A 27,500-nucleotide genomic window follows, 5' to 3' on the forward strand; every position below is an offset into this window, starting at 1 on the left:
TGGCCTGTTCCACACAGCCCTGAGTCCTTAGGTGATATTTAGATGAAACATTCTGATTCCTGAAGTGCAGCCAGGCTCCTGAGGGGGGGAGTTGCCCAGGCAGGAGGGCTTTGAGCAGCCCTGGAGCTCAGGGGACGCAGAGAGGAGCGTGGTGCCTTTGCTCCTCTGCCATTTGCCTTGAGGTACAGCAGCAATCTGTGACTTTTATCCCACCATCGAAGCAGAAAATCTACTATACTGAGATTGCAGAATGTCCATGTTGTTGGTGATGTGCTGAGGTGGTCTCTGAGGTGAGAGAGGAGAGCTGCCTTGCCCTGGCCCCAGGAGCTGAGCTGTGCTGGCAGCACTGAGGGGGCCCAGTCTGCTTTCGGTTCTGGAAACCACAAAAACATCTCTTGAGGTGCAACAAGGAAACTGAGAATGAAGGCTGAGCCCTGGCCTGATAGCATCAGCACAGCACTGCTGGGGAGCACGTACACTGTGGGCTCCTGGTGCCAGAGCTCTGGGGAGAGACCCTGGAATGAGGGTGAACCCCCAAATTCTGCATTTTTAGTGAAATTTATGAAATCTAATGGGTAACACTGGTTTTGAGCTCCCAGCTCTGCCTCCCTGCAGGAGGATGCCTGCCTCCTTTTCTGGAGGATGTGTTGGGTGTCCTATAACTTTTCTGAAACACTTCATAATTCTGCTTTTCTTGCTAAAAATAAGTGTACTTCTTCCATGAATTTTACTGCCCTGAGTGACCCTGGGCTGTCCCAGGGGTTCTCCAGGGTTTTGTGAGCAGGCTTGAAGTGACCCACAAGCTTTCTGAGGGTGTGATTTCTAATTTACATGTTCATTATTACCATGTTGTGTTAGAGCTAGGGCAGGGAGGGGCTCTGAAAGACACCCTGGTAATCCTTCAATGAGTAAATTACTACCTCAGTACCTGAAGATGTTAGTGTTGTTAATACTCACCATACATATGTGCATCATTAAGTTAGGCTTGACCATAAATAATAGAGAAAGAAGAAAACTCAGCAGCTGGAGTGTGGTTGTTTGTATTTTTAGATGTGTGACTGTGCTGTTAATTAACTGCAAACACTGGGAGCAGAAGGCTCTGAGGTGGAAGAGGATGGGACATTGCAATTAGCAACGACAGGGTGATGATGAGTTATTTTGTACAGGTGCTGTGGATGAAATTATGAAATTTCATGTTTCTTGTCTGTTTATTTAACCCTATGCACGTGCCTGTTGATGGCAAAATAGCAATTCCAGCTGGGGATTATTCCATCAACCAGGATTCTCCTTGTGTGCTCCCCTGCAGTCCCTCCTCTCCTGGAAGCTGGTAGACATAGCTGATAGTGATGTTAACAGCTAAATGTGATAAAAGCTGAATCTGATAGCTGGGAGGAGGCTGGGCTGTGTGTCTTGCAGGGGAAATGGCAGGAGAGGGGGGATTGGGATTGGGATGGGGATTGGGATTGGGATGGAGAGGCAGGCTCCAGAAGGTGAGGAAGCTGCAGAGGGATCTGTGCAGGGTTTGGTGGGCTGGGGATGTTCAACAGCAGGAGCAGGGATGGACAGGGTGGGAATCAGAACCCAAACCAGGATGGGTTCAGGGGGTGGGAACAGCTCCCAGCACAACTCCCAGCTGTAAATAAAAAGTAGAGATGGCAGAAGGGGAGTTTGATGTGCCTGGGCTTTTCCTCCCTGCCACTGGAGGAGGCCTTGGGTGCTTGTGTGGTGGAAAATCCATCCTTCCACATCAGGAAGGTGCTGCCTGAAGGATGAAGTCACCTCTGTAACATTGCAGCTGCAATTAACATCTTACTAAAAAAAGCTCTGGAGAGGGAATGCCTTAAATTTGGCTTGGAGTGGTATCCATTTGCAAACACATTAGGGAAAAAGTGAACAGCCCTAACCCTTCTCTGAGTTGTCATTAGCCCCAGTTGCTGTATTTAGAGCATCGTTTGTGTGATGGATGCTCTAATGGCAAACATTACAAGGTTAACAGCTTGTGTTTTTATGGGCAAAGCAGTAGAGAAAATCTTTGCCCTCAACAAAAAAAATCCCTTCAGAGAGCATAAAATGAAATTAAAAAAAAAAAAAAAAAAAAAAGAGGAAGTGAACTCTAAATGAAAGCACTCATGGAGAAAATGGCTTTAGAAAGCACTTCCATGTCTTGCAGAATGAGCAGGTGCTTCTTTAAGGGCTGTGGTTGTGTTGGGTGATAGGCAAACTAAAATTAGCATTGTATCTGCTCTTCAAGTGCATGTGCAGTGTCTAAAGTGCAGCCCAAGGATGGCTGCTGTGATGTTTGCTGGAGCTGCATGAGTAACTGGTTCTGCCCCAGTGCTTTAGTCATAGTCTGCATCTGAGCTTGGGATGGAGTCAGCAGCAGGGTACAAAGATTCTGCTTCTCCAGAGCCTCACTGAGGTGCAGCTGCAATATTGAACAGCCTCAAATGCAGGAGCTTGGCAGCTTTTTTTCCCCTTAATCAGCAGAAATCAGTTAATGACTCATGGAGCTGAAAATGTGACTGCAGGAGAGCCCTGAAATCAGCTGGTGGGGTGGGTCCTTCGTGGGGTGCTGTGGTGGATGGAGAATGATGTGGGATGTGCAGGTTCTTGGTAGCAAATCTTGTGTTTTCTGTCAGGAAAAGCTGCTGGATGGAGCTCATTTTCCTGCTTGGAGGAGGGCACAGAGGGTTGGAGTCCAGAGGTGACTGGAGTGAGTAATCAGCTCCACCCCTCATCTGATAGTGCTGTGAACACCTTTAGCAAACTAATGAGGGCAAGGGATGGGGAGGACAGACTGACAGTGGCTGTCCCACCCTGATGCACCCTGTCCTGCTCTGGTCACAGGGAGGGCAGAGCTGCTGCTGGCCCTATCTCTGTGTGTGTGGAGCCAGCTCAGCATTTAGAGGCACCAATCCTGGGGACAGTCACCTGTGACACCTCCCAGAGATGCTGTTTGGACCCAAATTCCAGGTCAAAGAGTGGATGTGCAGCTGTGGCTGTGCTGGGTTTAGCCCTGCTTGCATTTAGTATTTCTTTCACCTCTCTCTGCCCTGTTCCCCAAGGGAGCTGTGACAAGGACATCACCTTTGGCCCCAGGATCTGCTGAATTTGGCAGCCAGGACCCTCCCTGTGGGTCAGAGCTCAGCCATGGTGTTGAGCAGGGGTGGATGAGATGTGGCACATCTGATCTCCCTGCTTTTTGTGGGCTGCAGAGTTTTCTCTGCATGGAGAAAAGCTCACATTCCCTGCTCTGCAAGCAGCACTTGGAGAACTGAATAGATTTTCCTCTCATGGTTGGCAGAAATGAGAAATGGCATTTTTTGATGTTTGATCCAGCCCTGGGAGGCTCTAGGGGTGAGAGGGGTCAGGTTTGACTTCTGAAAGAGTGGGAAGTATTTCTGTTTCAGTGGTTGCATATTTAGTAATGCCTCATGGAGGTGAGGCAAACTGCCTCTGACACAGAAAACTGGGGTAGATTCTGTTTCTGATGGTCCACTTTTCCTGTAAAACCTTGGAAAATTAAATCTGTGCAGGACCCAGAATTTCAGACCAGAACATGAGCTCAGCACTGCTGGTTCTGCCCGTCCTTCTCCTCAAGGCAGAGCAAACAGGAAGCCCTAAAAGAAAGCAAACTGCTTGTTAATGTGGGAATGATGCTGGGAAATGTCCCAGGTACAGCTCAGGTGCTCCAAACAGCTGCAATTTCATTGGAGTCTCACTGCTCAGCTCCCCAGGTGTCTGGATCCAGGTACGGCCACCTTCCCCTGCAGCTCTGCACAGCTGTGTGACCTCCTTATCTCAGTGGCCTCCTTATCAGAGCCTTGCTGGACAGCTGGGGATGACCAGGTGCCTCCAGGAGCTGGGGAACTTCAGGAATCCCCAAAAGCTTCAGCAAATGGAGGCCCTTGGTAAGCCCAGCCTGGAGTTGGGAGGGGATCCTGAGCTGGGCTTTGGTTACCTCAGACAGTTTTTCCTCCTCCCAAAGAGCCCCAAGAAGTCAAACACGAGCACAGAACCATCCTGGAGGGTCCCACTGTGTCTTTGTGCCCAAGGTGGCCTTGGGTGTTCTCCAGCCTGGGCTTTTCTGCCTGAAATCCTCCTGTTCTGCTCTCTGGTTTATTTTTTTCCCCTGCTTTTGACATGTTGAACATTGTGATTATGTTGTTCTGCTTTGGAAGATTGACTGTGTTCCTAAGGAATGGGATCTTCCACATCTCAGTGCTGGAGGCAGTGGAGGACAAGTCAGTTGCTCAAGATTTATAAGAACTCCATAATTTATTTCCAAAAGCAGGATATAAATCTTGAATTTTGAAAAAAAATGCACTTATGTCAACTGCTCTTGCTGAGGAAGAGTTGCTGAATTAAATATCCAAAAACATCTGAGCCCTTTCACCCTGTGAAGAGCTGAGAGTTTTCCATGGATTGAGGTGATCTTGGTATTGGATGGTAGAAGGTGGAGTGGGCAGAGCAGTGCTGCTCTTGAAGAATTTGCATCAAATTAAGATTGGAAACTCATCTTTGGGGGTTTGGCACCAGAAACTGCTGGTGAGACTCACTCTGTGTTAGCAGCAGAGAAGGAAAGTGCAGGGATTTAGGAAAATACTGGATTTGTGTGTGTGGATCTGCTTGGGAGGAGCTTAGGACAGCTTCGCTCCCACAAATGGCAGTGTGGCCATATCCTAAGTCTTGAAGGATGCCACTTAGTCAGATACTTGTTCTTAAAGTGGGGCTCTTCCCCACAGAGATGCTGTTACCTGGCAGTGGTGACTGGCAGGAGGCTGATCTGTGGCTGAAGGGAAGTTTGCAGCCCAAGCAGAAATGGATTAAAGCTGCAAACATTGGATTGGAAACATTGGACTGCTCTGCTTGGGTTGTTGGTTGTTTAAAGCCAATTTCCCACTACCAGCATCTCTTGCTATAATAGTCCTTGATTTCTAGAGCAGGGCTTTAAAAAGCAAGAAAAAAAGGAACAAGCAAGGCAGGAAGAGGAAAGATAGGATGGAATTCAGCATTCCTTTGTAAATGGAAATGCTCAGTGTCCTGCAGAGCATCCACTTCCAGCTGCTCTGGAGTTGTTGGTGCTCCTGGGGGTTAATCCAGTGAGGAGAGGCTCCTGCTTGGCCCTTGGGAAAACTGCTGTGCATGGAAATGGGAATTAGCAGAAGCCTGGAGTGTTTCTGCTGGATGTCTCACATGCTCTTCTCTGCAGGAGACTGCCAGGCATGGCTTTTGTTTCTGGTTTGGGGTTTTTTTCTGAGGCAGAAATTTCAGTTTTATTAAATGTTTACTCTGTTCCTGTTCTTGAAGGTCTGGGCTTGAATCTTGATGCATTTGTTGTTGATACCATGGGTTGAAAATGTTGGGGACACAGCCATGGCATGGTCTGTGCTGTAGCAGGACTGTTCCTGAGGCTGTTACCTTGCCAGAATAAAATCATCCCAACTCCAGAGCACTCCAAAACTACAGCTGGATGCTAGTCTTGATCATTTCTTTAGGATTTCAAACTGTAACTAATGATTTCCAGGAATAAAACCTAAATTGGGGGGGAGGTGCTGTTCTTGAATCCAATTGCTGAATACTGGTATGTTGGTATGTACTGGTATATTGGTATGTACTGGTATATTGCTTTTTACAGTGCTGGAAATCCCTTAATTTTTGGAGCTTCCTAGTCAGCAGAATGGCACCAAGGCAAAGACAGGAAGAGGTGTCAGGGGTCACAGGATCATGGAATGATTGAGGTTGGAAAAGACCTCCAGGATCATCCTGTCCAACCTGTGACCCATCCCCACCTTGTCCCCAGCCCAGAGCACTGAGTGCCACCTCCAGGATTGGGGACTCTGCCACCCACCCAAGCAGCCCATTCCAAAATCTGATCACCCTTCCTGGGAAGAAATTCTTCCTGATGTCCAAGAGAAATCCTCTCAAAGTTCATGCTTCCCATGTTAGGATATTTACAATTGCTAAACATCTGAAAACATCTTGACCCGACCTTGCTGTCTTTGTGAGAATTATTTATTGCCTTAAAATTCCTGAATGCCACCAAAATAAAGGAATTCTGTTGTGTTCTTGTCCTTATTGATGGAGCTGAGCAAATGGTCCTTTATGTCAAAGCTTTCAGTGCAGTGGACAAATCCTGCTGCTCCTTGCCCCCAGTGAGCAGTTTGAATTTCCAGTTATTTGCCCCATACTGGTCCTGCTCATGTTGGATTTTGGTGCATCCTGCTCATGTTGGATTTTGGTGCATCCTGCTCATGTTGGATTTTTGTGCTGTTCTAATGCCACCCTCCTGTGTCAGAGTGGCAGTGAGTTTTATTTCTTTCCTTCCATGTCCTTCCCAGGCATCAGAGGAGGCCTCCCTGCGGGCTCTGGAGAGTCTGATGACGGAGTTTTTCCACAATTGCACAACAAATGAGAGGAAACGTGAGATAGGTGAGTCCTGCCCCTCCAGGGCTGCTCCTGGTGCTGCTCCTGCCCAGCACAGGGGACTGGGGTGTTCCACACAGCTGTGCCTGCACCCAGCTGGCATCTTCCCCCTCCTGCCTAGGTGGGACAGCTTTCCATGGCTGGGCTTCCAGGGGTTCTCTGTAGATGATGAACCAGTGAGGTTCCTCTGTCCATTGTCCTGGGAATGCTCTGCCTGGAGATGGAGCACAGCCCTCAGCAAATCAGGAATGCAAAGCAAAGCTGTCCCAGTTCTTGTGGAATGACAAGCAGGAAAAACAGCAATTCCCTATGGGTGGGGTTATTAAATATGTCCTGAAAGGCAGCAGATCCTGCCAGGTGCTCTGGGGGAGCTGCTGGGGATTAAAAAATGGCAGATTCCTTTTATTCCCAAATAGCCACAGGGATGCTCCAAGGGCTGGAACCCCTCAGAGCTGGGGGTGCTCCCCTGGAGAGGAGAAGCTCCAGGGACACCTCAGAGCCCCTGCCAGGGCCTGAAGGGGCTCCAGGAGAGCTGGAGAGGGACTGGGGACAAGGGATGGAGGGACAGGACACAGGGAATGGCTCCCAGTGCCAGAGGGCAGGGATGGATGGGATATTGGGAATTAGGAATTGTTCCCTGTGAGGGTGGGCAGGCCCTGGCACAGGGTGCCCAGAGCAGCTGTGGCTGCCCCTGGATCCCTGGCAGTGCCCAAGGCCAGGCTGGGCAGGGCTGGGAGTGACCTGGGACAGTGGGAGCTGTCCCTGCCATGGCAGGGCTGGGGTGGGATGAACTTTAGGGTCCTTCCAACCCAAACCATTCTGGGGTTGTTCTGTTTCTGCCATCTCTGGCCAGAAGTGTGGTAGCATGAAAGACTTGTCCCTGAAATCCTGTAAAATAAACAGCACAAGGTTTTTGTTGTGGTTTTCTGACAATGATCTCCTGCTGTGGAAGAGGTATCCCTCATTTTCCTGCTTAAATTGCAGGAAAGAAAACAATTAATTAAACCTAAAACTTGCTCAGCCTGTAAGGCAGCCCTTGTGGCTTTTCTCTTTGTCACATTGTCACCTCATGAGAGATGACCAAATCCTTCCTGAGTGTTCAGAGAAGTTTCTGACCCTCTGAACTTCACCAAGTCAGCAGCTCTTGGAGTTGCATTAAAAGAAGGTGGGTTTAGAACACTGATCTGAAGTGCTCCTGCTCTCACAATGACCTGAAATCCCAGCATTTGGCTTTTACAGATAAAATAACAGAGCTCATAATACAATTGCTGTGTGATTTGTTTTAATGTTCACCTCTTATCTGCTGCAGTTATTTATGTCAAAACTGATTCGAAAATGACACATCAGTTTTGTTTTCATTAAAGCCTGTGGTTACATTGCTTTAAACACTGTAGAATGTGATTTTATTATATTTTTTGCCCTCCTCCAGGTTGAGTCATTCCCTGAACACAGGGTCTCTTCCCTGCTCACTTGCTGTGCTATCACTATACATTGTTATGGCTTTGTTTACAGCTACAGAACTTTAATGGAATATTTTACATCAAAGTCAAATTAAAACTGAAGTACATTTTCAAGTAATTTATGTACTTTTATGGTGTTTGTTTTTTTGTTTTTTTGTTTTTTTTTTTTTTTTTTTTTGCAGAAGAGCTTTTAAATAACTTTGCCCAGCAGATAGGAGCCTGGAGATTCTGCCTGTACTTCCTGTCCAGCACAAGGAATGATTATGTGATGATGTACAGCCTGACAGTGTTTGAGGTGAGGCCTCAGCTCCTCCACTGCTCTGCCTGGTGCAGTTTGAGCTGGCAATCGATTTTTTGGGGGGAGATGTTTGTCTGAAATGGCATCCCTGGTAAGTACAGTGATGAAGGATGCTTTTATTGCTCTCTGCCAGAGAGGTTGCTTAATGGCAGGCTTAGAGTGGGAGAATGTGAATCTTTGTACACAAATTGAAGAATTCATTTCCTGGCATCTCAAAGCACAAATTACCTCCAGTTTCAGAGGCTGCTTGAGTTTCTGCACGATGCTTTTAAGGGTGTTATTGCTTTTATGTTGTTTTTATGATCAGAAATATGGGGGTGATTACCTGCTCCTGGCTCCTGCAGGCTCTGAGTGCTGAGAGGGAAGGCAAACCTGCTTTTATTTTTCTGACATTTTGTAGTTGTGGTTGCTGCTCTTGAACTGCATCCTGCAAGCTTGTGCTGGCTGGAGAGGTGAGGTCTCTCTTAGCCAGCCACATCCCACTCTTCATCTAGTGATAAAAGAGGAAAAATTGGGTTAAAAGGTTTGATATTGATCTCTGTGTCCTCTGGAATAAGCAAAAGTGTTCTGTGGACAGCAGTGGTGTGTCACTGATTTCTCAGTGACCAGTGCAGATGTCCTGGGGTTTGGTCAGTGTCACTCCTCAGTCGGGGACATTTTCCAAGGTTTTTATTTCACACCCTTTCTCTTTTCCCTTCCCACCCCTCCCACAGCAAAAAAATAAAATCCCAAACAACCCAAAAAAACCCCAAAATCGACGCTAAAAATGAGTTTTACAAACACCAAGTCAGCTCTTCCTGGCTGACCCTGTAGGAAAAAAAAATACCCCTAAAACCCCCAAAATCCAGGAATTCCACACCAGCAGTTCACACTCTGAGCTGTGCCCCCAAATCAGAGAGATTTACAGCTTTGCACTGGGCCACTTTTCAGATAAAATACACGTTTAGATAAAAACCCTGCTCTTAAAGCTGTGTTGTTTTTACAAATTATCCACATCATTGTTGATTTCTTCTCCTAAATTTTCATTTTACTTGGTAAGGATTGCAGAAGGAGTCTGGACCCCATCTGCAAATTGAATCTGCTTTACCTTCCACTCAAAAAGGGCTGATGGGAATTATTCCTGCTCAGGGAATGTTGTCCCATTGATTTTCCTGACTAGCAAAACAAGTGCAGGGCCATGAGATGGATTCAGTGATCCTTGGGATCATCCCACCAGCTCAGGACATTTTATGGATTTTGGTTACTGAGCCTCTCCTTCCCTGGAGGGGGAAAAAGTAGCATTGAAAAACCTAATTGTGCCCAGAATAAAGAAATCCCTGTGCAAGTGCAGAGGGAGGGACCAGCTGGGAGGTGAGGATCTCTCCATGGAGGAGCTTGAATTCCCAAAATGAACTGCTACAGAGCCATGGTCTGTCCCAGTGTGCTGCTTCCCCTGCTGTCCTTGGCTGCTGGATCAGTCAGAGGGATGTGAACACAAAGATCATTCCCAAAATTTCCCAAGGACATGGACTTCCCAAAGTGCTTAGGAAGGTAGCAGTGGGTTTGGAATAAAACTCCTCCTGACATTGTTTTCACCTCCTGCTTTTTGGAAATGAAGCTAAAACATCTTCCAGGTTTATTGGGATTCTGGACTTGCATCAAGGAACCCTCAGCTGCTTGGGCCATTGTTTTGAAGCAGTACTTGTGGATTTTCTCTGCTAGGAAACACCAAAACCAACTTCTTTGAAGAATTTCTGTGTAAATATCACACAAGGATCATTCCCAAAACTGCCCAAGGACATGGACTTCCCAAAGTGCTTAGGAAGGTAGCAGTGGGTTTGGAATAAAACTCCTCCTGACCCCCTTCCAGATGAATGGTTTTCACCTTCTGCTTTTTGGAAATGAAAACATCTTCCCAAAAGCATTTCTAGGGAGAAGGCTGCTGCTGGCAGGTGGAGGAGCAGGACAGAACACAGCAGGCATGAAAGGATGGGTGTTAAAGCTGAAACATCTTCCAGTTTTATTGGGATTCTGGACTTGCATCAAGGAACCCTCAGCTGCTTGGGCCATTGTTTTCAAGCAGTACTTGTGGATTTTCTCTGCTAGGAAACACCAAAAACAACTTCTTTGAAGAATTTCTGTATAAATATCCCTGCACTGGGAGCTGGTGTCTGTGTGCAGTGCATCCTGCTGAGGATTGCATCTCCTTTGACCATACATCTTCCAGTTTTGGATATTTGAGGTTTCTTCCAGGCTGTCATTGTGATCTCCATTGTCTTTCTGCAGGCTGAGTGCTGCAGATGGACACAGACCTTCAGCCTCCTCTCTGGGTTGTCCCAAGAGATTCAGCTCCTGCTGCTCCAGAGCCCTAAATGGGATCAGGGCAGGGAAGCAATTTGTGACTCTGCTTTCCTTTGGATTTTCTCTGGCTTTAAGTGGGCTGAAGGCTTTCTGTGCAGTGGTGCCTTGTCACTGCCTGGGCCTGCTCCAGTGACCTCCCAGCTCAGCTTCAGGAGACCTGGCTGCCATCAGAGGCCTGGAAAGCCAAACCTCCTTCTCTGATTTTCTTTTCCTGCTTCATCCAAGGCTGTGCTTCCCCCTTTAGAGGGGAAACCCTTGGTGCCCAGGGTAGAAGAAATGGTTCTGTGCCTGCCACTATAGCTCTGCTTAACCCAAAACCAGTTAAACCAGTAACTTCAGCTCCATTGTGGCACTGCCAGTCCTGGGCCATGAGTGCAGCAGCTCTGCCAGATGCTCTGTCCCTGCTTTATGATCACCCTGGAGAAGAGAAGGCTCTGAGGAGACCTCAGAGCCCCTTGCAGGGCCTAAAGGGGCTCCAGAAGAGCTGCAGAGGGACTGGGGACAAGGGATGGAGGGACAGGACACAGGGAATGGCTCCCACTGCCAGAGGGCAGGGATGGATGGGATATTGGGAATTGGGAATTGTTCCCTGTGAGGGTGGGCAGGCCCTGGCACAGGGTGCCCAGAGCAGCTGTGGCTGCCCCTGGATCCCTGGCAGTGCCCAAGGCCAGGCTGGGCAGGGCTGGGAGCAGCCTGGGACAGTGGGAGGTGTCCCTGCCATGGCAGGGCTGGGAACAGGATGATTTTTAAGGTCCCTTCCAACCCAAACCAGTCTGAGATTCAAGATTCTCTCAGTGTTTCCCTCATGTCCAAGATGGGCTCATTTGGGGTGTCCATTCCTTTTGCAGAACCTGATCAATAAGATGTGGCTGGGGGTGCCATCCCAGGACAAGATGGAGATCAGGAGCTGCCTGCCCAAGCTGCTGCTGGCCCACCACAAAACTCTGCCTTACTTCATCAGGAACAAGCTCTGCAAGGTCATCGTGGACATCGGCCGCCAGGACTGGCCCATGTTCTACCACGACTTCTTCACCAACATCCTGCAGGTGAGAGCCCTGCCATGCATGGAGCCAGCTTTTCCCTCAAAAACATCCTTTTGTTTCCTTGAGTAGGGCTGAAGAAACCCCTGATTGATGAAGATCAAATGGTAGATGTTGCTTTGTAAAATCTTTTTAAATTTTGTTGGAACTCTCAACTTTTTCCGTGTTACGTTAAAAGTGTTTTTTGGAGAAGGAACAACACTGTGCCACAAGTATTCCCTTTGAATTTTAAATATTATGGGCTAAGTCTTGAAAATACAAGGAGTATGGGTTGTTCTTTTAACAAAACAGAAGGCAGTAAAGTTATGGATGTGTCATTGATTCTGAAAGGGCAGTTTCTCATTGGGGCTAGTGCAGATTTTTCATCCAACAACCAAAGACACCCCAAAATCTCTGGTACTTCGTCAATAAGGTCATGGGGTGATGGGATCCCATCCTAATGGGATGTTGTTGGGGTGAACTGGGGATCCTCACTGAAGCCATGTCATTAGCTGGAATGTTGGATAAACTCAGTATCCTTACAGGGAATCCTGAGCCAGGCTGCTGCTGGAGCATCACCAGGCTGGTGCAAACCTCTTTTTGTTTGGATTATTTTGTCTCCAGTTCCCTTAAAATTGTTCCTAATTGGCTTAAAGAGGCTGAGTGTAAACTGAAGTGCTGCACAGGCTTTTTCTGCTGACATAATTACATGATTTGAATGCAGCAAAGCCCACGGCCAAGCCACAAGGCAGTTACTGAAATCCAAGTCCTTGAGTGGCAGGGGTTTATTTGTTAAGGCAAACGGATCTAGTATTAATTGCAAAATTTAAAAAATACCTGTCTTGGCTGGAGAGCTCATCCCTGGCTGGTGTAATCTCTTTTCTGACTGTTCTGGAGTGGGACATGCTGCAGTTTTGGCCTCAGTTGTCAGTTTGACAAGAAATACTTGGGGATAACTGTGTCCATGTGGAGTTTTGCCTCTCATTTCACCTGGATGTGAACTGAAAGGCAGCCTGAGCTCTCCTGGCCTCTCTGGCACTCTGGGGTTATCTTAAGGCATTGCAGAGCTCACTTGAGGAATCTCCTTTCCTTTAAGCCTCTCCTTGTGAGCTCAGCAGTGGAGGGAAATGTTTCCATAAATTAATTTGTGTGGCAGACACATTCCTAAAATGTTCAGAGAAAGTGGAGGAAAACCAGTAATGCTGAATTCCAGGGCCTTGACAGAAGGCAGAGTAGTACAGGAGCAGAATGATTTGCTGTTAGAATTGCAGATGAGCCCTGTCTCAGGACTTTTTCTGAGATCATTTGCAGCATGTTCTTTGTTCTTCAGCATTAAATTGTATCCCAGTACTCTGAGTAGTCTCTAAACCTTTTACTGAGCCTCTGGAGGGGTGGAGAAGAAAGGTAAATTGGGATATTGTATTGTCATTGTGAAGAGCCAGTAATTCTACATAAAGTACTACTTCCTCAGAGGTTTAAAATTTGTTTAGCCTGACTGAGGTACCAGTGCCTGGTATTGCTAAAACTCCCTGGCTTTGTCAGAAAATATCCAGAGAGATGATTTTCAGTCCCTTCACAATTTACCAGCAGGTTGGATGTTTCACTGAGTTCTTTGCCATCTACTCCTGTGTCTGGGACTTCCTTTTCAAAAGCCAAGATGAAGAGCTCTTAGATGGGCTATTTTCTCCCCAAATATTTCACCAAACTGTTTTCAGCACTGTTAACTCAGCCTGGCTCTCCTTTGGAGGGTCAGGAGCAAAGTCAGCCTGTATTGCAGAGCCTGTATTATGGCTTCAAGGGTTACTTGTAGCAATTGGGATTGGCTTTGGACTTTTCTCTCCCAGAGGGAGCAGTGCATAAATCACTTTGGATGTGTCTGGGCATCTGTGGAGAGCAGAGCTGTCCTTCAGGAAACAAAACTTTGTCCCACTTGAAGAAGTCTTTAATAACCCCATGGCTGATGAAGGCACAAGTCAGCTTTTTGTCCAGTCCTGTTCCAGCATGGAGCAGAAATTACTGTCTTAGGGGGATATTGTAACAAGGTGCAGGAATGATGCATCTGACTCCATGTTCTCAGATGGTTAACTTATTATTTTATTGTACTATTTTATAGTAAAGAATACTATAGTAAAAAATACAGAAAGGATACTTACAGAATGCTAAAAAGATAATGATGAAAACTTGTGACTCGTTCCAGAGCCCTGACACAGCTTGGCCCTGATTGGCCAAAGAGTGAAAACAACTCACAGTCAGAGTACCATCAGGCAGTCACCTTTGGGTAAACAACCTCCAAACACATTCTAGATGAGCAAAACACAGGAGAAGCAAATGAGATAAGAATTGTTTCCCTTTTCTCCGAGGCCTCTCTCACTGCCTTTCAGCTTCCCAGGAGAAAAACCCTGGGCAAAGGAATATTTTCAGAGAATGTGAATGCCACAGGGAGAAATGCAATTTCCAGTTTGAGATCCAGTGCAGGTGCAAGGGGAGCTCAGATCCCTCAGGTGCCATCTGCTCCTGGCTGCAGCCTTTGGGCCATGTGGGAAGGGGACATTTTTGGGGACCCTGCTGCGCTGAGGTGGTGCTGGGCAGGGGATGCAGCAAGCAGAAGGGACAGGCTGTTCTGTGACCCTGCTGGGACACAGAATGTGTGCAATGACATTATGAAAGCTCTCCTGAAACCCCAGGGATTCCCACGGGGCTCGAGCTGTTGCGACATCAGAGATTCAGTCTGGGGAAGTCGAACTGGAGAGCCCTGAGTGGTGAAACTGTTGTAAACTGGGAGTAGTGTTGCTAATCCCTGTCTGTCAGTGCATGTTGTCATCACACTGCTCTCATCCCTGTGCTCCTCAGCTGATCCAGTCTCCTGTGACCACTCCCCTGGGGCTGATCATGCTGAAAACCACGTCGGAGGAGCTGGCGTGTCCCCGCGAGGACCTGAGCGTGGCCCGCAAGGAGGAGCTGCGCAAGCTGCTCCTGGAGCAGGTGCAGACTGTGCTGGGGCTCCTCACAGGTACATGGCTCTGGTTTGTCCTGCTTCAGGGCACGTTTTGGACAGAACTTTTAAAGGGGAAAGCAGATTTAATTGGTTTCTTTTTTCAACCGGTTCGGGAGAGAGTACTTTCTTGGAGAAAAGTGGAAAAACTTGTTTATTAAACAATGAAACTTCAACAGTATTAAACAATAAAATTCTTTGCTGCTCTAAAAGAGGTGACAGACTCAGAAAGTCCCTTCCCTGGGTTGCAGCTTGGATAATTCAGTTTCTTATCAATCTTTCTGGTGCTGGAAATGTTGCTGCCTGGTGGGCCACAGGTGCGAGCTGCTGGTGCTCTTTTGAGTGCTCAGTTCAGAGTAAGTTTAAACAGGTTTAAATAAAAGGGAAAAAAGACCTTACAGTCTAGGGAACTTCTTTGCTTTAGTTAGTTAAAACTGACTAAAACAAAGGAGAGCTCTCTTATCAGTCCCTCCAGTGCTGGAAATGCCAGACCCAGCTATGGGCACAGATGTGAGCTGCTGGTGCTCTTCTGGTGTTCAGTTCAGAGTAGGGTTAAACAGGTTTAAAGAAAAGGGAAAAAAAATTTAGTTTAGTTAGTTAAAACTAACTAAAACAAAGGAGAGCTCTGTCCTGCTGTCTGTCCATCTGCAGACAGCACAGTCCAGGAGCAGAAATGTGAAGGAGTGAGTGCAGTGTCTGAAAACAAACTGCTCCTTCTTCTTTTTCTTCACTTTCTGGAACAAGTCCTAAAGGTGTAAAACTTATTATTCAGCATAAATAGAACAGGATGACTGGGGATAAAAGCATCATATAGTCAACTCAGACATTGTCACACCTTGTGGCACTGAGCTGGCTGTCCCCTCAGCACCCACAGCTGGGCTGCCACTCCTGGGGTGACAAGGGCTTTGGTGTTGAGATGACTTGGAGGTGTTAGAAAGTCTCTTTTTTCAGTTTTGAGACTGAAGAAGAAGACAGAATTTTTTGGTTCTTGTTTTTAGGATTGTTTATTTGCTCTTATTTAATACATTGTCTTTTTTTGACTTGTTGAGATCTGTTTAGCACATTGGTTCATGGTACTGACCACCCTCAGGGTGGTGTTGTCTTTTTATACTAAAAACTACCTGTACATTATTTACAATAATTTTCTAATATTTATCACTTATGTTAGTTTGTTTTTACTCTAAACTAATTTTAAAGTGTTACTATTACAGCAGAAGATGGAGGCTAAGAAGAAGGAGAAAGACAGAACACTTTTACATTTTTTTATCTTGTTTTTTGAACTCTCATTCTAAAACCTCTAAAATCCTACATTTTCACTTTGTGATAAATTCACTAACATTGTACTCCAACTCTTGTGGCTTGTAACTTTTCATACAAAGTTGGTAATTATTTTTATGGGTTAAAATCAAAGGCACAGGTGTTTTTGACTCTGTGCCAAGGTCTCAAATCCTCACAGGAGTTTCCTGGGTTCTGACACTGGGGGTGTGTGGAGCACAATGGGGATGATGCAGTGGCTGCTGCTGCACTGTGAGCACTCAGCTCTGCCCTGCAGCACTTGGGCCAATTTAATATGAACCAATTCATGCAGCACAGCAGCTGCTGAGCTCCCTCCATGGAGAGGATGGGGGTTTTCTGCTCTTAGTGAGCCCAAAGCTGTTGTGGAGTGGTTCTGTCCCTCCCAAAGCACTTGAGCTGTGTTCTGCCAGAGTTCTCCTGCAGTCTGTGCTGTGTTTGTTGGATCAGTGTGGATCTTTGAGAAGGCATTTCTGAAAGTTCTCTCTTTGGCCAGGTATTTTGGAGAGCATCTGGGATAAGCACAGTGCTACTGCTGCCACTCCACCACCGTCCCCGACCTCAGGAGAAAGTGGTAAGGAAAAGCTACAAGATGGGATTTCCATGTACTTAAACCTGCAGTGTCAGGCACAGATTGCTTCCTTTACTGTATAACCTCTTCTAATAACCTTCTCCCAGAGCTTTTCACCAACAAATTCCTGGTTGGAAAGAAAAACTCTACACAAAGAGACAAATTGCACTGTGGGGACACCCCACTGCAAATGTCATTAAAATGTGCCCACAGAGCTGCTTGTTGTGCTCAGATGGCAGAAACCTCCCTGAAGTTTCAGTGCAAAATGCTCTAATGACAGTGAGTTAAAATCATGGAATTATTAAGGTTGGAAGAGCCCTCTAAGGTAATCAAGTCCAGCTCTTATTCCAGCACTGCCAAGGCCACCACTAACCCATGTCCCCAGCTGCCACATATGCAAGGCTTTTAAATCCTATCAGGGATTGTGACCCCCCACTCCCTGGGCAGCTGTGCCACGTCCTGACCACCCTTCTATGAAGAGATTTTCCCAATATCCGACCTAAACCTCCTCTGGCACAATTTGAGGCCATTTCCCCTTGTCCTGTCCCTGTTCCCTGGGAGCAGAGCCCAACCCCCCCGGCTGTCCCCTCCTGTCAGGAGCTGTGCAGAGCCACAAGGTCCCCCCTGAGCCTCCTTTTCTCCAGGCTGAGCCCCTTCCCAGCTCCCTCAGCCCCTCCTGGTGCTCCAGACCCTTCCCAGCTCTGTTCCCTTCTCTGGACACACTCCAGCCCCTCAGTGTTGGGAGTAGCCCAGATCTGGACACAGGACAGGAGGTGCCTCAGCACAGGGGACAGTCCCTGAGTCCCTGCCCTGGTCCTGCTGCCACCCCAGTGCTGGTCCAGGCCAGGTGCCTTTGCCCTCTTGCCCACCTGGGCACACTTTTCCTGTGAAAAACTTTGCAGCCCCTCTGCCCCAAGGCTGTGGCCTTGCATGGGGTTGGCATTGTCCCCTGAATTCCTGCTGGTGGCATTCCCTGAATTCCAGCTGCTGGCACATCAAAGCCAGTGGAACAAAACTGAGTCCTACCTGGGGAAAAGGAAGATAAAGGTAGCCAAGTCTCTGTGAAATGGAACAGGGTGCCCAGAGAAGCTGTGGCTGTCCTGGACCCCTGAAGGGTCCAAGGCCAGGCTTGGGGCAGCCTGGGACAGTGGAAGGTGTCCCTGCCATGGCAGGGGTGGCACTGGATGGGTTTTAATGTCCCTTCCAACCCAAACCATTCTGTGATTATGAAAGTTTTCTATCTATTCCTGTCAGACCTTTGTGTGAGTGCTTATCCAATGTTAACCCATTGACATCTCTACTCGTTAGTTACCTCTGAAATGGAGAACACATTTTTGTGTCCTTGTCCTTGGCACACATTTCCTTGTCCCTGGGACCTTGAGCAGTTCCCTGGGAGCTGCAGATCACTTCCTTGTGGCCAGATTGCAGCAGGCAGCTCCAGCCTGCTGCCTCTGATAAGCCTTTGGCAGTGTTTTGCTTAGTGCTAAAGCTTTCACATTGAAGTTTGAGCAGCATTTTGAGTGCTCCTTTCCTGTAGAGGAGCTTAAGATATTTCTATATTTATATACAAACCACAAACTTTAATGGGGAGAAATATTCCTTTGGGTTGGCAGGGGGAAAGTGGATTTTGCTGTAGCTGGGAAGAGTTTGGACAGGAAATATTTACAGAAAAGATCAAAGCTTCTGGTGTCAATTGTTAAGAATGGTGCTGGGGGAGGGAATTGGTGGGACAGATTCTGGGCTGGCTGTCATGGAAGCCTGTTGGAGATGTCCCTCAGTCCCCTGGGGATTGCTGAGGCAGCTTTCATCCACCTGTGTGCTCCCCTCGTGACTGGGGATCACATTTCCCAAACTGGAAGTTGGCTGCATTTCTGTGCTGGCCTTTTCCTTTCTCCCCTCTCAGGGAAAACAAACAAACTTTTCACACAATGTTTTCTCAGGATAATTGCTAAGAACCAGGACCACACAAGCTGTGCCTTTAGAAGTTTCATTTTGCCTGTGCAAACTTGTTTGTGTGAAACTCTCTGTTTTATTTTGCTGTGCTGTCTTTGCTGTGTCCATGTTAAAATTGGTTGTGCTTCCACTTCTTGAAGTCACAGAATCACTAAGGCTGGAAAAGACTCTGAGACTGAGTCCAGCCATTAACCAGCACGGCCAGAGCCACCACTAAACCATGTCCTCAAGTGCCACATCCCCATGGCTTTTGGACATTTTCAGAGATGATGATTCCACCACTTCCAAAGGGAACACCAGGTGCTTCCCTCTGATCCATTCTTGCCCATTTTGTGTTCCCTGAGACTCAATTCTGGTGACTCCTGAATGTTTTCTTTGCTTAAGTGAGGCCACCACTTTACTCTTTCCATTCAGGTGAGATTAAAGGTGTTCCAAGAGGCAGAACGAGCTCCTGAGTCCCCATAAATGTTTAATATCTTCCATCAGAGCCCAGCTCTCTTTAGGAACTTGGAAAACCTCTGCTTCCTATTTTTCATTTGCACAGGGAAGTGGAGTGAAATGGTTACTTGCAAGTCTTGCATGAGTTTTAAATAGCACTTGAAGACAACATTAAATTCATTTCTTATATCACTTAAGCAAAGCAACTCTGATAATGTCCCAAGCAGGACAACATTTGAGTTATTGCCATGGTGTAGGATTTACTCAGAAATTCTCAGCCTGCAAATGTTGTCTTTGCATGATTTATAGCACATTTCCTGATGAATCCCTTCCTCAGGAATATTCCCTCACCTGTGGCAAACAAATGAGCAGCAGGAGCATTTGTGGCAGAGGCAGTCACTGGGAGTTTCCTGCTTTGGCATGAATGCAGCTGATGCTGTGAATTTGTCACCTGTTTGCAAAGCCACTGAAAATCCCTGAACCCCAGAGCTTCAGTGATTTAACTGTGTGCAGAGCACTTGAACCAGCTGCTGTGAGTTACAGGAGTGTAATTGAGACTTTCTGCTGTGGATGGATTAAAATATGAGAATCTTTAATTCTCATTGATTTTTGTGGAGTTGGCTGAACTGAATCTTTAAAAGAATAACAATAGTTGGGGTTGGAAGGGACCTTAAAGATCATCCCTGCCATGGCAGGGACACCTCCCACTGTCCCAGGCTGCTCCCAGCCCTGCCCAGCCTGGCCTTGGGCACTGCCAGGGATGCAGGGGCAGCCACAGCTGCTCTGGGCACCCTGTGCCAGGGCCTGCCCACCCTCACAGGGAACAATTCCCAATTCCCAATATCCCATCCATCCCTGCCCTCTGGCACTGGGAGCCATTCCCTGTGTCCTGTCCCTCCATCCCTTGTCCCCAGTCCCTCTCCAGCTCTCCTGGAGCCCCTTCAGGGGCTCTGAGGTGTCCCTGGAGCTTCTCCTCTCCAGGTGAGCATCCCCAGCTCTGCCAGCCTGGCTCCAGAGGGGCTCCAGCCCTTGGGGCATCTCCATGGCCTCCTCTGGACTCTCTCCAGCAGCTCCAGGTCCTGCTGCTCTTTTGGGGTCTCACCTGAGGGGGCAGAATCCCCCCCTCCTGCTGCCCATAGCAGGGCTCAGCCCAGCCCAGGGCGTTCTCTGGGTGCTCCCAGCCAGGGCAGGTCCAGCTGTCACCCCCCAACACCCCAAATCCTTCCCCAGGGCTGCTCTTAGTCTGTTCCCTGCCCAGCCTGGGTTTGTGTTTGGGATTGCCCCAGCCCTGGTGCACTTGGCCTGGTTGAGCTTCAGGGGGGTCTGTAAAAGCACGGTATGAGCTGTACAGATGTGTCCAGTTGTGGATGTCTCCCCTCAGGGGGTTCTGTGCTCAGATTGAAGGGCAGGATTGTCTTGCTCAGCCAGAGCCACGTGATGCCTTCAGTTTCTGGAGCACAGGAGAAAGAAGCAATGATAAGGCTTGGCAGGGAATTATGAATTCAGTGATGTAAGACATCAATCTTTGTGAAAAATGAGGACTAAGGAGGGATGTGTTCATCACTCAGGCTCTTGTGTACATTGGAAGTAGCTCAGTAAATCATAGCTGTTATTTTGGCACTGCTGGTGTCAGGATGTTTCACTTCCATAAAAAATCACTCAGATTCTCCAAGAACTTCAGATTCTGTAGCACAGCAAGTGCCAGATTTTTAAAGATGAAGTACTCAAGGAAGAGAAGTGTGTTGAACAACTTGGGGAAGGTGAAGAGTTTTGCAGCAGGTGGAAGCCTGGAGATTGTGGGCAGCATCTGGCTGGGGCTGGCCCTTGGGTCCCAGAAACTTTTGAGGAAGCAAAGGCCACCAGGGATTAAGGAGTGTCTGGGTTGTTGGTGGCTTTGTTAGAGGTGGCACATGAAAGGTGAGGGGGGGAGTTCAGCCTGGGCTAGGCAGGATTAACTTCAGAGCTTCTCCACATCATTCTGCAGAGTATTCACAGCAGCAGGAGTAATTCCCTGCTGTGCTGCTCTGTGGAGCTGATGCCTGAAGCAGCTGGAAGAGGCTAAACAGAGTTAAGAGGAATAAAGAGGATATTTATTAAAGAGCCTTCAAAGGCCACACCCTGGCAGTACCAGAGCCACAGCTGTGGCTGTGACTGGATGGCTCCAAGATTGAAGCAAAAGAGGGCTTGGCCCCAAGATCTCACATTTTTGTAAATTTTGATCCATTTGCATATTTGACCTAAATGTCCAATTAGCCCCAGCTCATGCAGTCCCATCCTTCTTGGTTTTCTCTCTTCAGTCCACATTGTTGGTGCTCTTGGGCCTGAGATTTGCCTCATTTGTCCTTGGTCCCCAGCTGGAGAAGGAATTGTTGTGCCTCCCTACCTTGTAAAGAGAGATCGCCATTCCCTTATATTAAACCCTGGCCCACACACCAAAGCAGCACAAAATCAAGAAAAAATCAAAAGCTAAACCTGAGGTATCAGAACTAAGGCCCATCTGCACCCTGAGTGGCGGCTGCAGTTCTGCTCTTTCAGTATCAGTAGGTGCAGAGGAGCAGTGAAGGCTCTATTTAAGGGCACTAAAGATGATGGAGGGGTTTGAGTGGCTTCCCTGTAAGTGACAACAGAAGCAAAACCTTCTTTCTGTCAAGGAAGCTGGGCAGGAGCTGTGTTAGAAGCCTACTGACACAGAGAAAGTGAAAGCAGGGATTATTTCTGTTTCCTGTTTGGGTGGAAAGTGAAACTAGCAGCTGGCATACCCCAAACAAAGCATCTTCACCGTGAAACTGTGGAACTCTGTCACAAGATACTGCAAATATTAACTTCTGTGGCTTCAGTTGGAGGCTGGAGGAAGTCGTGGGAGATAAATCCTGAGGCTGTGTCAGATTTTTCAGACTCCACCTTTCTTGGGCAGCCTTTGTCATGTGGTTGGGAGGCTGAGGGCTGTGATCTGTGCCTGCCATGGCATTTGGTCCCTGGGAAGAGGTTCTGGCCTGAGTGAACTTTTTGGGGACATCACCACAAGTGTCACAGGCCAGGAGAAGCCTCTGTGATATTCAGTGGAACAGAGATGTGCCAAGCTTACATCAAGGATGCTCAGCCTTGTGAGGGGATAGAATTTTATAATAAATTCCTGAAATACAGCCCATGGCCTTGCGTTTCCTGAAATACCATGAGAGCCCTGCCTGGGGAGGCCAGAGGGGCTGTGTGAGGCTAATTCCCAAACAGAAATCACCAGTTCCTCTCAGCCAAATAACCCACTGAATCACAGGGTGTGCTGAGGTGGAAGGGATCCACAAGGATGCCTGGGCTGGGCAGCTGGGGGTTCATGCTGACACCCCTCTGTGGTATTCACAGGCTCTCTGAACAGAGAGAAGCTGTGAGAGAAGCAGAGAAAAGAATGATCAAAACAATTCTCTCATTTGCTGCTCCTGTGTTTTTAAACATGTGGAATATATTGGAAGATTATTTACCTGAAGGTATTGCTTGGTAGGATTCTGGTGATGCTGTTTTGATTCATTGACCAATTAGATTTACATGTGTGTGTTGGGACTGTCAGCAGACAGCCACGAGTTTTTCAGTAGTTAGAAGTAAGTATGATGTAGTGTAGTTATAATATAATATAATATCACAGAATCACAGAATGATGAGGTTGGAAGAGACCTCTAAGGTCATTGAGTCCAACCTATGCCCTAACACCTCAACTACAGCACCAAGTGCCATGTCCAGTCTTTTTTAAAGACATCAAGAGATGGTGATTCTACCACCTCCCTGGGAAGGGCATTCCAGCACTTTATTATTCTCTCTGTGAAAAAATTTTTCCTATCCAACCTGTCCCTTCCCTGATGTAGCTGGAGACTGTGTCCTCTGGTTCTGTCAGAGACCAACCCCACCTGTGTGCAGCCTCCCTTCAGGAAGGTGCAGAGAGCAATGAGGTCACCCTGAGCCTCCTCTTTTCCAGGCTGAACAGCCCCAGCTCCTTCAAACATTCCTCACAGGGTTTGTGTTCCCAGCCCCTCACTAGCCTCGTTGCCTCCTCTGGATGTGCTCAAGCATCTCAATGATGTTCTAAATTGAGGGGCCCAGAGCTGGACACAGTATTGAAGATGGGGTGTCACCAGTGTTGAGTACAGGGGCAGAATGGACCTCCCTGCTCCTGCTGGCCACACCATTCCTCATGCAGGCCAGGAGCCATTGGCCTTCTTGGCCACCAAGGCACATTGCTGGCTCATATTCAACTGGCTGTCAACCAGCACCCCCAGCACCCCCTTTCTGCCTGAACACTGTCCAGCCACACTGTCCCCAGCTTGTAGAGCATGCAGCATTCCAAAGCCTCAGATCTCAATAATTTCCTACCTCAGGACTCACCTACTTTTACTGCACCCCTCTCTCCGCAGGTGACCTCTTGAGTAGCCTCTTGCAGAGCCCCAGCGCGGCCAAACTGCTGAACCAGCCCATCCCCATCCTGGACACAGACAGTGAATACATCTGCTCTCTGGCTCTGGAGTGCCTGGCTCACCTCTTCAGCTGGATCCCCCTGTCCACGAGCATCACCCCGTCCCTGCTGACCACCATCTTCCACTTTGCGCGCTTCGGCTGCGACACGCGCGCGCGCAAGATGTCCTCGGTGAACGGCAGCAGCCCCGGCGCGCTGCTGGGCCAGGAGCGGGGCCGCCTGGGTGTGCTGGCCATGGCCTGCATCAACGAGCTCATGTCCAAGAACTGTGTGCCCATGGAGTTTGAGGAGTACCTGCTGCGCATGTTCCAGCAGACCTTCTACCTCCTGCAGAAGATCACCCGGGAGAACAACGCGCACACGGTGAAGAGCCGCCTGGAGGAGCTGGATGAGAGGTAGGAGCAGCCTTGTGCTGCCTCTGAAGGGCTGGGGGGTTGGTTTGGGGTGCTGCATGCTGTGTCTGATGGCTTTTCTTTCAGAGCACTGAGCCAGGGCAGCCAGGCAAGAGAGGTGGGTGTGCCCAGGTAAGGGCTGGGTGCCGAGGGAGCTGCTGGCCCAGGTTTGTGTCCCCTGCTGTCCCTTCCCTCCCCTGTCCCCGTTCGTTGCTGTTTGACTGCAGGTCTGAGGTGGCACCAGAGCTGAAGCTGTTGTCACAGAGCACAGAAGAGGCTCAGTGAGGTAAAGGCACTGCAGTGTCCCCTGTGTCCCCTCTGGTCAGTGTCTGCCACTCTGCCCAAAGTGGGGACACATCCTGTGAGTCATGACCTGGGAGAAGGCAGCAGAAGCTTCCTACCCTTCCCAGAGCCATGGCCATTTCTGATTCTTTTTTATTTTTAAATTTATTTTTAAATAGCACCAAACACAGCTTGGGGAGCTCTGTTCCGTAGTGAATGGCTCCACCATCCCCTTATATGAAACCCTGACCCACACACCAAAGCAGCACAAAATAAAAAAAAAAAAAAAAAAAAAAAAAAAAAAAGAAAGAAAAAGCTAAAACCCAAGGTTTAGAACTACGAACTAGAACTACAACTTTGAACTAAGGCTTATCTGCATCCTGAGTGGTGGCTGCAGTTCTGCTCTCCACAGCCTCAGCTGGAGGCAGCAGGGAAGCAGCAGCACCTTGGGAAGCTGTGTATTCTTTTTCCAGGGTGTTGCTGCCACCTTTTGTTCCCTGGGACAGCTCCACTCTCTTATGTCAGATATTCCTTCTTGTAGGGACAAAGTGAGACTCCTCCTGCTGTTGTGTTGAGTGGCTGAGCCTGGGTGTTGGCAGGGTGGTGCCTTGGTGCTGCCTCTTGTCACAGGGCTGCTGGCAGTGGCAGAGAGGTTGTAACTGTGTGAAAGTGATGAGTGTCTTACTATGGGTACACAAGGGTGGGAATAAATTTCCACTCAGAAGAAAAAAAAAAACATTTTGGAAAAAAGCTGTGGGTTTATTTGTAGAGAGGACTTGCACATTTCTGCTGCAGAATTCTCTTTTTTCATGTCCTTAGATAAAGGCATAACTTTGGGGTGGTAAATCCAGACTCACAGGGAATTCTGCTGCTCGTTTTCTGCTAGCTCTGACTTGTGTCACTCTCTGCCTAGAAATGAGACATGTGGGGATGGGACACCTTTGCCTGCAAGGTACAGAGCCAGGAGTTCCCTTCTGGATTTGAGAAAAGCTCTCCTGGACACCCACAATCCCCTCTTTAACTGTTCTTTCTTTTATGGACACCACAAGCAGCCTTTGGGGTCAGCCTTCAGTGAGGGTGTGGGGCTGTGCTGGCCTGGGTAGAGGTGGTGCTGCCATTCCTCAGACCTGTTACCCACAGGGACTGCTGGGCTCTGGGGCTGGGAGAATCCTTTATTCATTGCTGAGGTCTGAAATGGGGATGGAACCAAGAGGTTCTGGAGACTGGAAAAGTCCAGCTGGCTTCAGGGGGACTGGAGCTTTCTTTTCTCCTTGAATTCTATGTGGAAAAGGCCATGAGGATTTTCCTGTTGTCACTTAAGGGCACAGCTGTACTTTTTGTGTCCAAAATTGAAGGACTCAGTGCATGGAAGTGTCATCCTGGCTTGGACTAACAAAATCCTGAAGGAAAGGGGCACTGAAGAAACCCCCTTCAGTAGAGGGGTGTGCTCAGAACCTGCAGGCTCTGGAGTCCTTCCTTGCCTTCCTCTTGTGCTGCTGGTTATTTTTGTTCTGTTAAAAATCAGTCTGAACACTTTGGACACTCCAGGAAAGAGTAAGTTCAGGTTGCCTTTTGCTTCATTTGTGTTTGGCTTTGAAGATCCCAAAAGATGGGAAGTGGCTGGTAAGGATCCAGGCAATGGCTCAGTGGTTAGAGAAGGGGGCTGGGGGCCAAGGAAGAATTTCACTGGTCTCAGGTCAGAGCCTGTTTAGAAAATAAAAATTAAAAGGATGGAGATGTTTGAGTTTCTTTTTTTAAATTCTTTTTTCCCCCCGGCTTTGATTTTTGAAGTGTTTGATCTGTGCTCAGGTGTGCTCAGTGATCTCCTGTGATGTAGGCAGTGCCAAATAAAGAAGGAACTTCATCTTTTTTGCATGTTCAAAGCAGTGTGTGCTTTTGAAGGCTCACAACAGCCCCCAGTGCTGCAGCTCTGTCATCTGGCAGTGCTGCTGGTCATGAGGGAGTTCTTGTTAGATTGAGTGGGGATTCCCAAAAAAAACCCAAATCCCCAGAGTTTGCAGCAGTGCAGAGCAGGCAGTAGAGTAAAACCAGGCTGCTCATGCCTGTCTGAAACTGTGCTGAGCCCAACTTTTTATTTAAAATACAAACTTGAAATAGTTTCATGCATTTCAGAGCTCTGGGCACGAGGGAGGGCTGGCACTGCCTGTGTGTGGTGCTGCCATCCCTCCTGGGGCTGTGGAGTGTTTAACCCTTGCTGCACAGATGGATCTGGAGCTGAAGTTCCTGCTGTGCAGGGTGTGTTTGTTCCACAATAAAAGCTCACCCCACTGAGGGCTTTGCTGGTTTTCTCCCAAGAACTCTCCCTGCTGCACTGAGGTGGTGCCCTTGCTGCAGTCCCTGAAGATTTGATGGCAGATTCCTTTTGGGAACTACACTTTGCACATTCCCTGAGGAGCCCCATGCTTTACAGGAAGATTTCTCTTCCATTTCCCAGTTCAGGCCCAGCTCAGAAACTCTTGGATGGCTGATCTCCACTGCAGGAGGAATTTTCCTTTCCAGCTTTCACCTTCCTGGCTCTCCCACCCCCTCCTGTAAATGTAACCCCTGTGTTGCTGATTCCTGCATTAACTTCCTGCTTCCAGCTGAATTCCTCAGGGCTGCAGTTCATTTCACTAATCCTGTCTCCATCACTACAATGACCTTTGCTAGCAAATTATTTCTGCAGGGTGGAGGGGGTTGTGTTCATTGGCAGGCCTGGTTGAACTCAATATTTATCTGAATATTAAAGTTGCTTTTGACTAGATTGTCTTTTCTGCTGTTTCAGGTGTTAATGGAGTGAAGGGTTGCCCATCCTGTAGGTAATTGTTGCAGGGCTTTATATTTAATTGTTCTACTGATGGTTAATTGTAACTTTGCTTTGAATGAGAAGATTTTGAGTGGCTTTTACTACTATTTCAATGCAGTTGCTTTCCCTTGGGGCACCTTGGCTCTTTTTTCTCAGTGTTTTCTCCTTTCCCTTGCAGCTACATTGAGAAGTTCACAGATTTCCTCCGGCTCTTTGTGAGCGTCCACCTGCGAAGGATTGAGTCCTACTCCCAGTTCCCTGTGGTTGAATTCCTGGCCCTGCTGTTCAAATACACTTTTCATCAGGTACAGCCCCACATCCTCATTTTTCCCAATCTGTTCTGTTATCCAGGGCCAGCTTTTTTGTCCCAGTAAACCCAAAAAAAAGAGAATTTAACTGGTCTTACTGGCACTCCCCAGTGGTGCTGGGGATTTGGAGATGGCTTCATGTGCTCTTGGATTTAGAGGTCACAGGTTGCAACAATTGTCTGATGTTTAACTTTGCTTCTGCTTTAATTTTTTTCTAGTCTTTGCAATGGACAATGTGTGGAAAAGTCTTTCAGACTTGCTTGGTTTGTGTTTGGGGATTTTGTTCTTTGTCCTCAATCTGTGGCTTTCTTGTAGCTTTTAGTTTTTGTATTAAAGCCCCCAGGCCTTGTGGCTTTAGGTTGGTTTTACCTTGCTGTAGAAGCTGTCAGTGCAGCTCAGCCCCATTTACACAGGAACAATGACAAGGAAACAGCTTCATAATATCACAGAATCATGGAATTATTTG

At 47.8% G+C, this 27,500-nt stretch overlaps 1 protein-coding gene across 2 annotated transcripts in view; it reads left to right on the forward strand.

Moving 5' to 3' along the window:
- XPO6 (exportin 6) overlaps window positions 1-27,500 on the forward strand; it is a 65,785-nt gene that overhangs the window by 10,053 nt on the left and 28,232 nt on the right. For both annotated transcript variants that reach the window (XM_058035264.1, XM_058035265.1), the window contains exons 2-8: window positions 6,342-6,432; window positions 8,069-8,181; window positions 11,373-11,570; window positions 14,394-14,553; window positions 16,325-16,402; window positions 23,188-23,641; window positions 26,905-27,031. In XM_058035264.1, coding sequence (XP_057891247.1) covers window positions 6,342-6,432; window positions 8,069-8,181; window positions 11,373-11,570; window positions 14,394-14,553; window positions 16,325-16,402; window positions 23,188-23,641; window positions 26,905-27,031 — 1,221 coding nt within the window. The remainder of the gene's footprint in view (window positions 1-6,341; window positions 6,433-8,068; window positions 8,182-11,372; window positions 11,571-14,393; window positions 14,554-16,324; window positions 16,403-23,187; window positions 23,642-26,904; window positions 27,032-27,500) is intronic.

Source organism: Melospiza georgiana, chromosome 16 (genome assembly GCF_028018845.1).
Source record: "Melospiza georgiana isolate bMelGeo1 chromosome 16, bMelGeo1.pri, whole genome shotgun sequence".
NCBI classification, from domain to species: domain Eukaryota; kingdom Metazoa; phylum Chordata; class Aves; order Passeriformes; family Passerellidae; genus Melospiza; species Melospiza georgiana.